Source organism: Arachis duranensis, chromosome 4, assembly GCF_000817695.3.
Source record: "Arachis duranensis cultivar V14167 chromosome 4, aradu.V14167.gnm2.J7QH, whole genome shotgun sequence".
NCBI lineage: Eukaryota > Viridiplantae > Streptophyta > Magnoliopsida > Fabales > Fabaceae > Arachis > Arachis duranensis.
In genome coordinates, this window is record NC_029775.3 from 71,808,441 (window position 1) to 71,824,311 (window position 15,871).

Consider the following 15,871-nt stretch of genomic DNA (forward strand, 5'->3'; position numbering starts at 1 on the left):
AGCTTGGCCTAAACAGTTCAAAGAGCTGCATCCCTAACTATATGCTTTTGGTGTGAAGGTGTCAAGTGAAAAGCTTGAGACTGAGCAGTTAAAGTTGTGATCCAAAGTAAAAGAGTGTGCCTAAGAACTCTGGACACCACTAGTTGGGGATTCTAGCAAAGCTGAATCACAATCCTAAGGGATTCACCGAGTTAAGTTTCTGTGGCGTTTATGTATCCGGTGGTAATACTGGAAAATAAAGCGCTTAGGGTCACCGCCAAGACTCTAAAGTAGTTGTGGTCAACAATAAAAAAGAACAAAACTAGGAGAATCAATAGTATCATCTGGATTCTGAGTTCCTAAAGATGCCAATTATTCTAAGCTTCAATGGAAAGTGAGATGCCAAAACTATTCAGAAGCAAAAAGCTACTAGTCCCGCTCATCTAATTGAAACTGAGCTCCATTGAGAACTCTGAGATTTATTGTGTCCTTCTCTTCTTTTTAATCCTACTTTGTTTTTGGTTGCTTGTGGACAAGCAACAGTTTAAGTTTGGTGTTCTGATGAGCGTATATTTTATACGCTTTTTGGCATCATTTTCATATAGTTTTTGTTATATTTTGTTTTAAGTTTTATTATGTTTTCATAGGTTTTAGTGCAAAATTCATATTTTTGGATTCTACTTTGAGTTTGTGTGTTTTATGATGATTTCAGGTATTTTCTAGCTGAAATTGAGGGATTTTGGCAAAGTCTGATTAAGAGACAGAGAAAGGACTGCAGATGTTGTCAAGATCTGACCTCCATGCACTCGAAGGGCATTTTTGGAGCTACAGACGTCCAAATGGCACGCTCTCAACGGCTATGGAAATCTAACATTCAGGGCTTTCCAGAAATATATAATAGTTTATACTTTACTTTGGAAATAAAGGCCCAAATTTGTGTTCAACGCCAGCCACCTATATTATTCCTGGCGTTGGACACCCAAAAGGAAGGAGCTGGCGTCCAATGCCCAAAAGAGAGTCCCAAGCTAGCGTTCAACATCCCTAAGGAGTCCAAGAACGTGGAGACAACCTTGGATTAGCCTAAACACTCACCAAGTGGGCCCAAAAAGTAGATTTTTGCACTACAAGACTAGTTTATCTTATTTCTGTAATCTTTAGGTAGCAGATTAATATATATAGACAAGAGTTCCCTTTTGTTAGGAACTCTTGCCCACTTTTATGTTTTACATTACATTATGTACAATATGAGTCACTAACCTCCTAAGGTTAAGGTTAGGAGCTCTGCTGATTCTTATGGATTAATAATATCACAATTCTATTTTAGTCTATGCTTGATTTTATTCTAAGATGTATCTTCGTTCTTCAAGCTTATGAATTGCATGACCCATGACAATCATCCTCATTCTACATGGGTTCTTGCGAGTCCTTGACGGGATAGTATTGAACCACAAGCTTGATTATACATCTCTTAGACAGCTAATCCATGGCTTCGTTGGGGACTTCTCAAGACATCAGTTAGCCGAGGTGCGGGGTGATTAGGGCCTTTGTGGTATAGGCTAGATCCAAAGAAGCAGCATTCTCTAATCTAGAAGATCTGACCTTGTCTGTGGCATTTTGAGTAGGATCACCAAGGGAATGGACTACTAGAGCTTCACCCCCGTTCAGATTAGATGACCACTAACCCGGTGTTTGATCTGAAGCAGAGGAGATTAATGACCGCTGACCCGGCGTTAATCATATACAGCCTACCCTGGAATAAATCAATCAGAAGTTGGAGTAGATGGTGAGAAAAGTTGTTCCAAAAGGAAGAAGCCTCTCTGAAGCCTCAACCATTCTATCACCATTGATTCCACACCTATCTAGTAATGTTTTATTTATTTATCTGTTTTATGCATTTTCTCATGACAACTATATCTTCTATCCGCCTAACTAAGATCTGCAAGGTAACCATTGCTTACTCAAACCAACAATCTCCGTGGGATCAACCCTCACTCACTTGAGGTATTACTTGGACGACTCGATATACTTGCCAGTCTATCTGTGTGAAATGTGCGGAGCCAGTTTCGTGCTCCAATACCCTTAGCAAATTCCTTTAGAAAAATCCAAGCTTCCTCTCTGTGACTGGGGACAGGACTTGCATAAACAACAGTACAAACCCAAACTACCCTACTGTTTAAGAATTTAACACAAATCATTTGCAGTTAAGAAGACAATACTATACAAGAACCTCCCTTCTAAGAAGATTGAACCTAAATACCTCCTTTATGACTAATAGCTTCTTCAATATGAATAGCAACATAACCTAACTTGTACCAAAACAACTACAATTTCTAGAAAGGACAATGAATTTCCAAAACTATGACAAAGTTACCAATTGCTTATTATGAACCCAAGCCAATTTGTTACTGGTTCCAGTCACATTTCAAGCTATAATATTTTCATAATCCATAAAAACCGACTTGGAAAGTGAGATAATACTACAAGAAACTAAGTGTGCTTCAGAGGCCTATGATTAACCCCTTGTCTATCTTCATTTTGTAAATTATTTTCAATCCCTTGGACATTGGAGGAACTCTTTAGCCTTAGAGAATTAATAGGTGAATTCTATAACAAATTTGGCCTCGGGCATTCATGATAACCATGATTGGGGGTCTTTAAGGGCACTGCAGCACTGATCTTAGAATGTACATTTACTTATGGCTCCTTACCAATATGTTGTGGCTTAATTCGAAACATAACTTTTGTTATAAGATGATGTGGAGTAACATTATTCAATCTCCATGTTATTCCTTTACCAAGCTCTTGCTTGGACTTATTTTGGGTCTTCCGAAAATCTTCATCTCTAATAACATGCATAGTAGGGCCCACATTAGCTATTGCACAATTTGACTTATAAATTACCATTTTGACATTTATTTTGTACTAAACCCTAATCCATTCATCCTTTTCTGCACGGTGCTACTCACTTCCATGCATGGCTACCAATTGATTTTCATTAGGATTCCCCATCTCTTGGTTGCCAAAAACAATGGTTGTTTTCGTATTATTCTTTTCATCAGAATCTATCGCTGAGTTCATGACCTCTTTGTTAGCCCCATGCATACACTTACTTTCTTCATACTTGCTTCCCTTACACTCACGTGCAACATGCCCTAACATGATAATTACTACATATCAAGTGTAAGCTCTTGTATTCCACATCAAAGAATCTCCCATCATAGCGGCAGATATTTAGCCGTGGTTTTTTCCAACAGCTGCTAAATAGAATTTGCCAGCGGTTCTTGTGGCGGTTTTAGGGGATGCTACCAAATGATCTTATTTTACAGCATTTTTTTGGTAACCGCTGCAACATGTACACATTTTGCAGCGGTTCTTGTGGCGGTTTTAGGGGATGCTGCCAAATAATCTCATTTTGCAGCAATTTTTCTATAACCCCCGCAAAATGTCCAGTTGTTGAATACATTGATACTTGTTTTGCAGCGATTTTTTTTCAACTGCTGCAATATTATTTTTAACTTGAATTTTTTTGTACAAACATTATTGCCTTCTTAAAACTATTCTAGTCCTCGCTATTTTTTTAACTGAAATTTTTTTTTCAAATACTGCAACTTAATGCATTAAATAAATTTTCAATTTTGTGTTACATAAAAAATAATTCATTAATTAAAAAAAATAGTTATACATGAATAACCAAAAATAAATTTATGAATCAGGTTTTCTCTTATAGTATCAGCCATTTTGAGTTTGTATTTAAGCATAACTGGTAACATAAAAATCAAGTGAACGTCCGAATTCATATACTCAAAACAAAGTTCAATGGAGCATAAATATCAGAATTACTAAGGTAAACAAACAAATTTTGAGTCAAAATTTCTCATCAACATCGTATTGACCTGGTCATAAATACTCTGTCAAAAATTCGCTGCAGTGACGTGATAACGGATCTGATAAGTCATCTCCAAACCATGGCAACTTGTTTAGATCGAAACCCCTTTTTGCAGCATGTACGACATCTTCTCTATGTTGGGTGTTTAAAGTTTCATTATTTTCTTTTGGAACCTTACCAAGCTCAACATCCCTGGAGATATGATATCCACCAGAGGAGATAGCATCTAAATCGTCTTCTGAATCAGTGTTTGCTCCATCTAGAGTGTCAGCAACTATTTCACCTGAATATTCAGCTAACACTGAATATATGAACATGCAACTAACAACATATAAATCTACTTAAAAGATAATGATAACTTCCAGGTCATTACCTAGTTATTAAAGAAAAAAATTGCGGAATTATGGAAAGAGGACTTTCAAAATTAACAAGTACAAAATTAACTATTACCATCTCCTTCGTCGGTAGTTTGGTCAGATTTCTTGGAAAGAAGCTCTCCAATAGCACGTTCTATATACTTTAATTCCTCTTTTGAAGCAATCTCCAACTCAACACCATGCGAGTTATTGTTGCGCATCTGCACCATAATAAAATGTATAGTTGATGGTCTATTTTGTAAAGCATATTGTGTCTCTGTAATTCACTTTCTGTGCTAGAAATTTATTTCTAACCTTTAATTCAGCAAGTATGTCTTCAGGTGTCCTACCAGCTACAAATGTCACAAAAACATAGCCAAATTTCTCCTCGTACCTTGATCCCCATTCATGAAGTTCCTACAAATTTTAGCATGAACATAACAACTATCATTGGTTAAATGTTGTAAGCATATAGCAACTTAAAATACTTATTATTCACGTAATGTTTAACTCAAGTGTTTAAGGATACGACTAATGAACAGACCTACACAGTAGCTTCGTTCGCCGTTTCCAAGTATTCATTAGAACAAGATCGTCCTGATATGTCTCTGAAAACCGTAATTGCATGTTCCAATGAAGAGAATGGAGAGACCATAGCCATTTTGTTAGCAAATGTTGTGCCTGCACAGCATGATGAGAAATCTTCCGTTTTCATTTCTCCTGTTACAACACCATTTTATATTAACTATATTTGTCAATGATAACAATATTGTAATTCAAGATAATTCACTCGATGTCATAATTTTCTTTATTGGAGGTTAAGAACAATAACAATGATGATGAGAACAACAAAGCCTTGAAAATTAACTTTTAAAAGCAAAAATCATGGGAAAAAATGTGGAACTTGCAGTATTCATGAAAATCAACTTGAAATAAAAACTTAATTCAAATAACAAAAACATAGATAGTAATTGATGAGCGAGTAATTTATATGCTTTTTGGCATTGTTTTTATATAGTTTTTAGTATGATTTAGTTAGTTTTTAGTATATTTTTATTAGTTTTTAAGCAAAATTCACATTTCTGGACTTTACTATGAGTTTGTGTGTTTTTCTGTGATTTCAGGTATTTTCTGGCTAAAATTGAGGGACCAGAGCAAAAATCTGATGCAGAGGCCGACAAAGGACTGCAGATGCTGTTGGATTCTGACCTCCCTGAACTCGAAGTAGATTTCTGGAGCTAGAGAACTCCAAATGGTGCGCTATCAACTACATTAAAAAGTAGACATCCAGGGCTTTTCAGCAATATATAATAGTTTATACTTTGCGCGAGTTTTGATGACGTAAAATGGTATCAAAACGCCAGCTCTCTGCCCTTTTCTGGCGTCAAAACGGCCAGAACTGGCATAAAAGTTGGAGTTAAACGCCCAACTGGCACCGAAGCTGGTATTTAACTCTAAGGAAGACCTCTACACGTGTAAAGCCCAATGCTCAGCCTAAGCACACACCAAGTGGGCACGGAAGTGGATTTCTGCATCATTTACCTATTTCTATAAACCCTAGTAGCTAGTTTCATTATAAATAGGACCTTTTACTATTGAATTTTCATCTTGGAATCTTGGACCATTGTTCACGTTTTGGGAGGTTGGCCATTCGGGCATGCCTACCCTATTTCCACTTATGTATTTTCAACGGTGGAGTTTCTACACACCATAGATTAAGGTGTGGAGCTCTGCTGTTCCTCGAGTATTAATGCAATTACTACTATTTTCTATTCAATTCAAGCTTATTCTTGTTCTAAGATATTCACTCGCACTTCAACCTGATGAATGTGATGATCCGTGACACTCATCATCATTCTCACCTATGAACGTGTGACTAACAACCACTTCCGTTCTACTTAAGATTGAGCGTGTATCTCTTAGCCTCCATTCCGAAAGATCGGAGTCTTCGTGGTATAAGCTAGAATTATTGGCGGCAATTCCTGAGATCCAGAAAGTCTAAACCTTGTCTGTGGTATTCCGAGTAGGATCTGGGAAGGGATGACTGTGACGAGCTTCAAACTCACGAGTGTTGGGCGTAGTGACAAACGCAAAAGGATCACTGGATTCTATTCCAACATGATCGAGAACCGACAGATGATTAGTCGTGCGGTGACAGTGCACATGGACCATTTTCACTGAGAGGATAGGAGGTAGCCATTGACACCGGTGAAACCCAACATACAGCTTGCCATGGAAAGGAGTATGAAGGATTGGATGAATGCAGTAGGAAAGAAGAGATTCAAGAAGGATGAAGCATCTCCATACGTTTATCTGAAATTCCCACTAATGAATTACATAAGTATTTCTATCTTTATTTTATGTTTTATTTATCTTTTAATTATGAAAACTCCATAACCCATTTGAATCCGCCTGACTGAGATTTACAAGGTGACCATAGCTTGCTTCAAGCTAACAATTTCCGTGGGATCGACCCTTACTCACGTAAGGTTTATTACTTGGACGACCCAGTGCACTTGCTGGTTAGTTGTGCGAGGTTATGAAAAAGAGTGAGATTACAATTGTGCGTACCAAGTTGTTGGCACCATTGTGTATCACAATTTCGTGCACCAGTAATGTTACCAACAAACTGCGTACATCATAAACACTATTAAAATTATTAAACACACACAGATATTCTATGAATGATGTACATGTTTTGCCATATTTTCACTATGCCACATAATCAATGTTATCAAAAACATCTTCTATTGGGTCTTCTATATCATTATCCCTTTTCAACTGTAAATCACTGATGTCACCTGCTGCTGACATGTTCATCCCGGGCTGTGGAGAAAAAGCAGCTTCAACTTCTTTATTCTCTCCTCCCATGTCATACAAGTCTTGTGGTTTTACATGAACCACTACACTCCATTCTTGATCTACTTCATCACGTATATAGTACACGAGATGAGCTTCTGATACCAATATGTACGATTCATCCTCTTCTCGATTACCGATTTGAATTGGATGAGTGAAATTAACACTGGTAAGGCTCAGATGGTCTTGTTTGATTCCTCTGCTTGTAGTTGTATCAAATCAAATACATTTGAACAAAACCACTGTGAAATGGCAGCTGTAGTTCAGTTCAATTATGTCCACAATTTTTCCATAATATGGAACACTAGCAACAGGCACTCGATTGTCACGCATGCTGGCATAACTTCTTATATTGGATGAGACATAAACTCCACTATTTTGTGTTTTCAGCCCGTCTTCCTTTGTGAAAGTTTTAAACTTGTACCCATTGACGTTGTACGCCCCAAAACATCTTGCCTGAAGCATGGGACCACATGCCAGCAACTTTATTTCTTTTGAATGTATAGTGCTATCCATTGGAACCTAGCACTATAAATTAGAGTTTGTACATATAAAACATTGGAATTCATAATTTATAATTCTAGGGCACAAATAAGTTGGTTAGGTTAAATTTCTACAAACCTCACGCTTGAACCGGTGAGGAAATTCTGCATGCACAACACGGTCTATCTTAGATTACGACCTTATTTGATCCCGTAATTTTCGCTTAGTTTCTGCCCTAAATGTACTTTACGACATAACAAGAAATTAGTCCAACGACTGAGTGTTTAAAATAGGTTATAATCGTGCTTAATGATTACATGTGCATACTTACTCAATAAATGGAGCGACGACCTCGCAATTGACTAGCACATGACGATGTGCTTGATCTCTTTCCATTGGGGTCAGTACAAAATGTGAAATAGCCCCTGAAGCTTTTCCAATTTTTAGGAACATAGTACTTCCTGTATTGTTTGTAATATCGACAGGTTAATCGTCAACTCGCGCTGGTCGGTTGATTCTAGTCTCAATATTATCCAAATATCTGAAATAGAATGTCAAAATCTCATCGGATAAATAGCCCTCCGCAATTGAGCCTTCTGCTTGTGCCCTGTTACGCACGTATTGCTTCAATTGTCCTAAGTACCTTTTACATATAGACGACATAACGCTTAGTATATACATAACGAAATTGAAAAAAAAATGTCTTAACTGCGTTTAGTAGCAAGCTAACCTTTCTATTGGATATATCCACCGATAATGTACTAGGTCACCAAGTTTTAGTTCATTAACGAGATGCATCATAAGGTGAACCATGACAGTGAAGAAGGATGGAGGAAAAATCATTTCCATCTGACACAGAGTATGCACAACATGATTCTGAAGGGCACCAAGCAGCATAGGATTTACAGCTTTTCCACATAATTCTCAGAAAAATAAGGACAGATTTGCAATCATAGTCGATATTGGACTTTACAATGCATTCTTCACCAAAATTAGAAGTAATTGTTCCATTAGAATGTGGTAGTCGTGACTCTTCAACCCATACAACTTGCGCTGCCGGATGTCAACACAACGAGCAATATTGCTCGAGTAACCATATGGAAAGACCACATTCTGTAGAGTTTTCAGGAATACATCCTTCTGTGGATTCGACATTGTGAAGATTGATGAAGGATATTTACCACCTTCGTCCGACCACAATTCAGGCCTTATGCCCAAGCTTTGTCCGTTAAATCTACTCCGGTCTACTCTATATTTATGGCCTTGTTTCAAGAAGCGGCGATGGCCCGTGTAACACCATTTTCGACTGATGTTAGTTTTTGAGCCTTAGCATCCACGTTACACGTGGGACATGCTAACCCACTGTACGTGTTCCACCCAGATAAATTTTCCAACCTTGGAAAATCGCTAATAATCCACATTAGCATCGCACGCATCTTAAAAATGGTCCCTTTATTAGCATCATAAGTTTCAACACCTTTCCAGACTTGCTTCAACTCATCCACCAAGGGCTCCAAATAAACATCAATGTTGTTACCTGGCATTTTAGGACCGGAAATAATCATAGATAGCATAAAAGATGCCTATTTCATGCATAGCCAGGGAGGAAGATTGTACGGAATAAGAATCACAGGCCATATGGAATACGTGGTACTCATGTTTCTGAAAGGATTAAATCCGTCACTTGCTAAAAATAAACGAACACTACGAGGATCGTTAAAAAAAAGGATACTTTGCATCAAAGTCTTTCCATGCTTCAGTGTCACTTGGATGCCTCAAGTACCCATCATTATTATCTGCCTCTTTATGCCACAACATGTCAGATGAAGTTTTGCTACACATGAATAACTGTTGCAGTCGTCGTATAAGAGGAAAGTAATAGAGAGTCTTTGCTAAGAGAGGCTTTCCGTTTTTCCTGATAGGTATTTTAACTTTTGTAATGGAACCCTTTCGCGTCTTCTACTTCCATCGTGAAGTCCCACACTGCTTGCATTTGGTCGCGTCCTCATCATCACCCCAATACAACATGCAATCATTCGGCATGCTTCTACCTTTTTGTATTCAATCCCCAACTTTCGGATAGCTTTCTTGGCTTCATACAAAGTGGACAGGAATTTGGCTTGCTCAAATGCATCTTGCTATAAGTCCAAAATCATCGTCATAGCCTTGTCACTCATACCACACATACACTTAATGTGATAAAGCTTCACTAGGAAAGACAACTTTGAGTATTTTGAGCAGTCAGGATATAATTCCTCTGCTCCATCCGCAAGAAGATCAGCAAAATCCTGTGCCTCGCGACTTGGACCATTGTACAAGTACAGCAACTCTAGATCATCGTCTTCTACAGGATCCCCTATTGTGGTCTCCTCACTTCCAGGAGGCGTTGTGAAGTTAAATGCCTCGTGTACCATTTGAAGATATAGATTCACCTCGGTTGTAGGTTTCTCAACTATCGGTGTGCAAGTAGAGCTCTCCTCAGCTGGTTTCTCACCATGAGGTAACCACAAAGTATAGCCAGTGGGAAAGGGCTTTATCAACAGGTGGTTGTACGCATCCTTTCTTGTTTGCATAAATTGAAACCCACATTGAGAGCATGGACACTTTATCATGTTATCCGACGATGCATTCGCAAATGCAAAGTCTAGGAACTTATTAAGTCCTCGTCTATATTCTATGCTATCTCATGGCTTAAGAATCCAGGTTTTGTCCATATCTATTATACACCAAATATATGGTTTAATAATTAATGTGAAACAACTTTTTCATCACTAAAATAATGTTAAGTATCTTACTGTATTTTATCTGCATGATATAACAAATACCGTTCTAAAAACATAAGATGTATGGTAAAATACGTGTGCAACTAAGAACATTAAAATGTATACTAAAATGTGCAGTAAATGTAGAATATAAAACTTATATAAAACAAAAAATACACCACATAATGACAGTTATAATACGACGATAAAATTTATGCCAATTACTTTTTGGCACAAAATAACAAGATTCATTTTTACATATAATAGTCATTCATATAAGTTCATTCATGGAGTACCTTACGAAAATTTTATGTACGTAAAACACTCCTCTTATAAACCTTTTTATAAGAGGGAATTCAAAATTTCTGTACTCTTATTTTTATTCAAGGTTTATTTTGATGTTTTATTTTAGGTATGTTAATAAAAAAATTTAGCATTAGTTTTAATTTTTTTGTATTTTCTAGAGCTATTTTTTCTAGTTTTCGTCTTTAATTTTTAACTGTAATTAAAATTTGTTAAACAAAAAATTACTAATATCAGCTAATTTTATATTTTCAACTTCTATGAAAAATGCAATTATGTGAATTTGTAATTTGTATGCATTACAATCAATTAAAAATACATATAATAAAAAAATAAAACTTATTTGTTAGTTACATTTTAGGAGTATAGATGATTAACATAAGAGTTATGAGACAATTTTTTTTCTTATCTTATTTTTATGATATATATGGTCAGGGATAGACCTAAAGGGGAGCGAATAGTGGCCTCGGCCCCCCCTCGAATTTTAAGAAACTATATGACATGGCAGAAATTGGTAGATTAAGAAATTAATGTGAGAGATACATTGCAAGTACAGTTCTTAACCAGCGAAAATCCTCTTATCAATTTAGAAGGGTTGTCACAAAATTAGAATTAAAATACTGAGAGTATGAATCACAGGTCGTCTCCCAACGAGTTGCAGAAAGATGTGCTATTTTAGTAATCAGAGGTTTTCCAAAGTGGTTTTGAGTTTGATAAACAGGAAATTAAATCAGAGAATTTATGTAATTTAAATAAAAATCTTGACCGGGAGTAGATTAATCGGAAGTTCTATCCTTGTTGGAGTTCTCCCAAGATCAATTGATAATTGAAGGTTATTTCTACTTAGTTATCCTCTACTAGGTAGAGGAAAGTCAAGTAAGTTGGAAGTCTACTTCTATTCACAAGTTCTAATCCTCTCCCTTGGGAAGGATTAGTGTCAGTGACTAGAGAGGCATCCAACAATAAACCCAATTACAATTTTACTCTTGAGCATTCCAACTCAAGGTTCTCCTTTCAATCAACTCCCAATCAAGTTAGAGAACTACTTCATTATTATGAATGTAAACTTCACAAAATAAAAAAGGGGAATAAAGAAAGACATGATAAGGATATGAAAGAGTAAGTGAAAAATAGAGAAACAAACTAGAATGATGAAGTATTGCGGAGGTAACAACTCTTCTCAATATCCCAATCCAAAAAGCAATAAAAACAAAATCCTAAGAACTATGAATGTGTAGAGAGAAAACCTAGAGGAGGAGTAAAATCGGATCTAAAAACTAAAAATTATGCGGAATGAGAATTCTCTCTTGTCTCTGCATGTTTCCTGGCTCTAATCTGCGTTTCTGGGCCGAAAGCTGGGTTAAAACATGGCCCAGAATCCACGCTAGCAATTTCTGTAAATTCTGCAGATCGCGCATGTCACGCGACCGCGTCGTCCACGCGTTCGCGTCATCCAGCATTTTTCCGTGCCACGCGTGTGTGTCGTCCACGCATTCGCGTCACTCGTGCAGCTTCCAATCCACGCGTTCGCGTCAGGCACGCGAGCGCGTCACTGCGATTTCCTCCATTTCGCGCGGTCGCGTGAGCCATGCGCTCGCGTCACTTCTCGCTGGTCATCTCCTCAATTTCTTGTGTTCCTTCCATTTTTGCAAGCTTCCTCTCCATTCTCTAAGCCATTCCTGCCCTATGAAGCCTGAAACACTTAACACACAGATCACGGAATCGAATGGTATAAAGGAGAATAAAAATATACAATTAAAAGATCTTTAGGAAGCAAGTTTTCAATCATAGAACAATGTTGGGAAGGACTTCTAAATACATGCAAATCATATGAATAAGTGGGTGAAGACTTGATAAAATCACACAATTAAACACAAGATAAATCATAATATAATGGTTTATCAACCTCCCCACACTTAAACATTAGCATGTCCTCATGATTAGTTGAAGGAGATAAATATGAATGAATAGGGATGTAAGACTCATGCAATGCAATGCAACCTATATATATGAATGCAACTATATGAATTTGTCTATCTGATTAAAAATAAATAAGTTCTCTAAGACAAAACATAGAGCAGATTCCACTAATTCAAATCATACAGTAAAAGCAAGTAAATTTGTAAGATGATAGCTCGTGAAAGCCGGGGACATAGAGTCAAGCACTGAACCCTCACTGATGGTGTGTGTGTACTCTAATCTCTCTAGTGTATAGGGTAATCACTCTATTCTTCTCTAATCATGCTTTCTAATTTTTGTTCTTCACCTAACCAATCAACAACATTAAATGTATCCATGCAAACATCATGAGGTCTTTTCAAGGTTGTAATGGGGCTAAGGTAAGGGTAAGGGTATATATGGCTAAGGGAGCTTATAAATTGAATCTTTAATTAACCCAAGCTTTCACCTAATCATATATGTATATTCTATATAACTTCAAATTTCATACCTAGCTACCCAGAATTTCCTTTTCACATTCCATACTCATGCATCAACCTTTATTTTAATTTCATCACATGTGCATTGATTGTTGAACTTTAACTTAGCATTGGGGGTAATTTTGTCCCCTTATTTACTAAATTATTTTTTTTGAATATGAAAATAAACATAGCTTATCAATGCACATAGATTTTTAATTTTCTCTTATAGTTTCACATGAGTAGGTACCCAAATTCCCATTATTTTATCATGACACATTCCTTTATTAACCTTTGTTCCCATAATCTTCCCATACTCAATTAACACACACTTTCTATCTTAAGCTAACCAAAGATTCAATTGGGATATTTAATTATTTTTCTGCTTAAGGCTAGTAATGTGGTAAAATGTAGAGCAAATGGGATTAAAATGACTCAAAGTGGCTAACAACGGTAATTTAAAGGGTATGCTTATTTGGGATAAGTGAGCTAAACAAATAATGGCCTCAATCATATGCATGCATATAACACATTAACATTGGACATATAGGATAAAACAAAATTCAAATTACAATCATAGAGAAGTAAACACACAAGAATAAAATATTTATGGTTAAATATTGTAACCATGTATTTAGGCTCAAAGTCTCATAGGTTGTGTGTTCTTTAGCTTGAAAACCATGTTCCAATTACAACTTCAAAAAAATTTAACATAAAGGTTTTGATTTAAATTAGTGAAAAAAAATTTGGGTCTTAGAAAAAACTTATTATCTTTTCAATCAAGTAGAACATGCATGCAATTAACATATTACTATTCAATCTATCCTATTCTAAAAAAAGAAAAACTAACTAAATATTCTATTTTCTTGGTGTTAAGGATGAAAAACTACCTTCGGATGTCAGGTACTGACCGACCTCCCCACACTTAAGGCTTTGCACCGTCCTCGGTGCCATCTGTCAGGAACAAAGGTGGCTGGTAGCAGTATCTCCACAGTCGGGACCGTCATGGCTCCCTGTGCTGGTAAAGGAAGTGGAGTACGGAGTGTCTGGGTATATGTCAGTTCTGTGGTTACCTGTGAGTAGCTCCTTGAGGTATTTGAATCGGTGCTGGTTGCGGCGCTCTCGTAGCTTCACTTTCTGGTCTTGCCGGTCCAACCTCTCCAGTATTTGATGGAGCAACTGACTTGTTGAAAGTGCTTGTGGTGTGGAAGGAGGAATGTCTACAGCTTGTTCTGCGGACTGACTGGTAGTGGCTGTTGGTGGCCTGAGATATTTCTCGTTAGGGACGTACTGATCATCCCGTGGAACCATGGCTTTGGTGTTCCCAGCTCTGTAAGAGACTCTGGCTGCTGAGATAATATCTGAGACCAAGGCGGGAAAAGGTAAGTTGCCCGCAATTTATACGTATCCCATGGCATTCCGGATGTGTCTTGGTAGGTTTAGAGACTGGTCTGTAAGGATGCACCATACTAGAACGGCCATGTCTGCAGTGAAGGAGGACTCATGAGTGCTCAGAAAGATGTAATGGGACATAATCTATGCCCATATACGAGCCTCCAAGGTAAGTGCGGAAGCTGATATTCCCTTAGGTCGGGAATGATGGTATCCATAAATCGATCTGCTGCCAGGTTGTGTGATAACACTGAGAACAGCGTCTGAGTCGAATTGGTATGTCTCGTGCTTGAGTGAGGCTTCTTGGAATGCGTCCAATCCTTCTGGAGCAGGGGAAAGATCTAGAGCTCGTTGAATGGCCTCTTCTGTAATGGGGACTTGCTTCTGACAGACATAGACAGACTGTAGGGTTGGCAAGTGGAAATTGGAGTAGAATTCAACTACCCATGAAAGATTAACCTGCCGTGGCTGTCTCTATAGGAATTCCCATTGTTGTCGCTCAATTCGCGGCTCAACAAATTCAGCAATATGGCCAGGAGGATAAGAAGGTGTTCGTTGTTGTAATTCCTTTCTGCCAGGATGGGGAACATCTGCTCACAGTAGCAGTTGGGAAATCGCGCAGTGTCCTTTGCTGGGAAGGCTTTCTTTTTTTCATCGACCTTTATAATCCTCTTAATTCTTTTTGTTGAGGGCTTAACTGCAGTTAAATATGGCTCTACCACTAATGCTCTTTTTGTTCCTCTCCTTGCTGGTGGGTTGGGAGTAGCTTTCTCCTTTCCTTTCTTGGTAGCTGATGAGCGGATAATTTATACGCTTTTTGGCATTGTTTTCATATAGTTTTTAGTAAGTTTGGAGCTACAGGAGTCCAATTGGCGCGCTCTCAACGGCGTTGGAAAGTAGACATCCAGGGCTTTCCAGCAATATATAATAGTCCATACTTTGCGCAAGTATAGACTACGTAACTTGGCGTTAAACGCCAAGTTCATGCTGCTGTCTGAAGTTAAACGCCAGAAAAACGTCATTATCCGGAGTTAAACGCCCAAAACACGTCATAACTCAAAGTTTAATGCCAAGAAATGCCTTATCTCATGGAATGATCAAGCTCAGCCCAAGCATACACCAAGTGGGCCCCGGAAGTGGATTTATGCATCAATTACTTACTCATGTAAACCCTAGTAGCTAGTCTAGTATATATAGGACATTTATCTATTGTATTAGACATCTTTTGACCACTTTAAGTCCTGGATCATTCGGTCACTTGATCATGGAGAGGGCTGGCCATTCGGCCATGCCTGAACCTTTTTCTTATGTATTTTCAACGGTGGAGTTTCTGCACACCATAGATTAAGGGTGTAGAGCTCTGCTGTACCTCAAGTTTCAATACAATTACTATTACTTTTTATTCAATTCTCTTTTATTCTTATTCCAAGATAT

The 15,871-nt window shown here is 37.6% G+C and overlaps 1 protein-coding gene across 1 annotated transcript; it reads right to left on the bottom strand.

Moving 5' to 3' along the window:
* Window positions 1-3,876: 3,876 nt before the first annotated feature.
* Window positions 3,877-4,936, bottom strand: LOC107484678 (uric acid degradation bifunctional protein TTL-like). Its single transcript, XM_016105226.1, has 4 exons — window positions 4,772-4,936; window positions 4,537-4,638; window positions 4,316-4,442; window positions 3,877-4,166 (listed from the first exon to the last, which is right to left on the bottom strand). The coding sequence occupies exons 1-4, from the start codon at window positions 4,934-4,936 to the stop codon at window positions 3,877-3,879; spliced, it is 684 nt and encodes a 227-aa protein (XP_015960712.1).
* Between the last annotated feature and the right edge of the window lie 10,935 nt (window positions 4,937-15,871).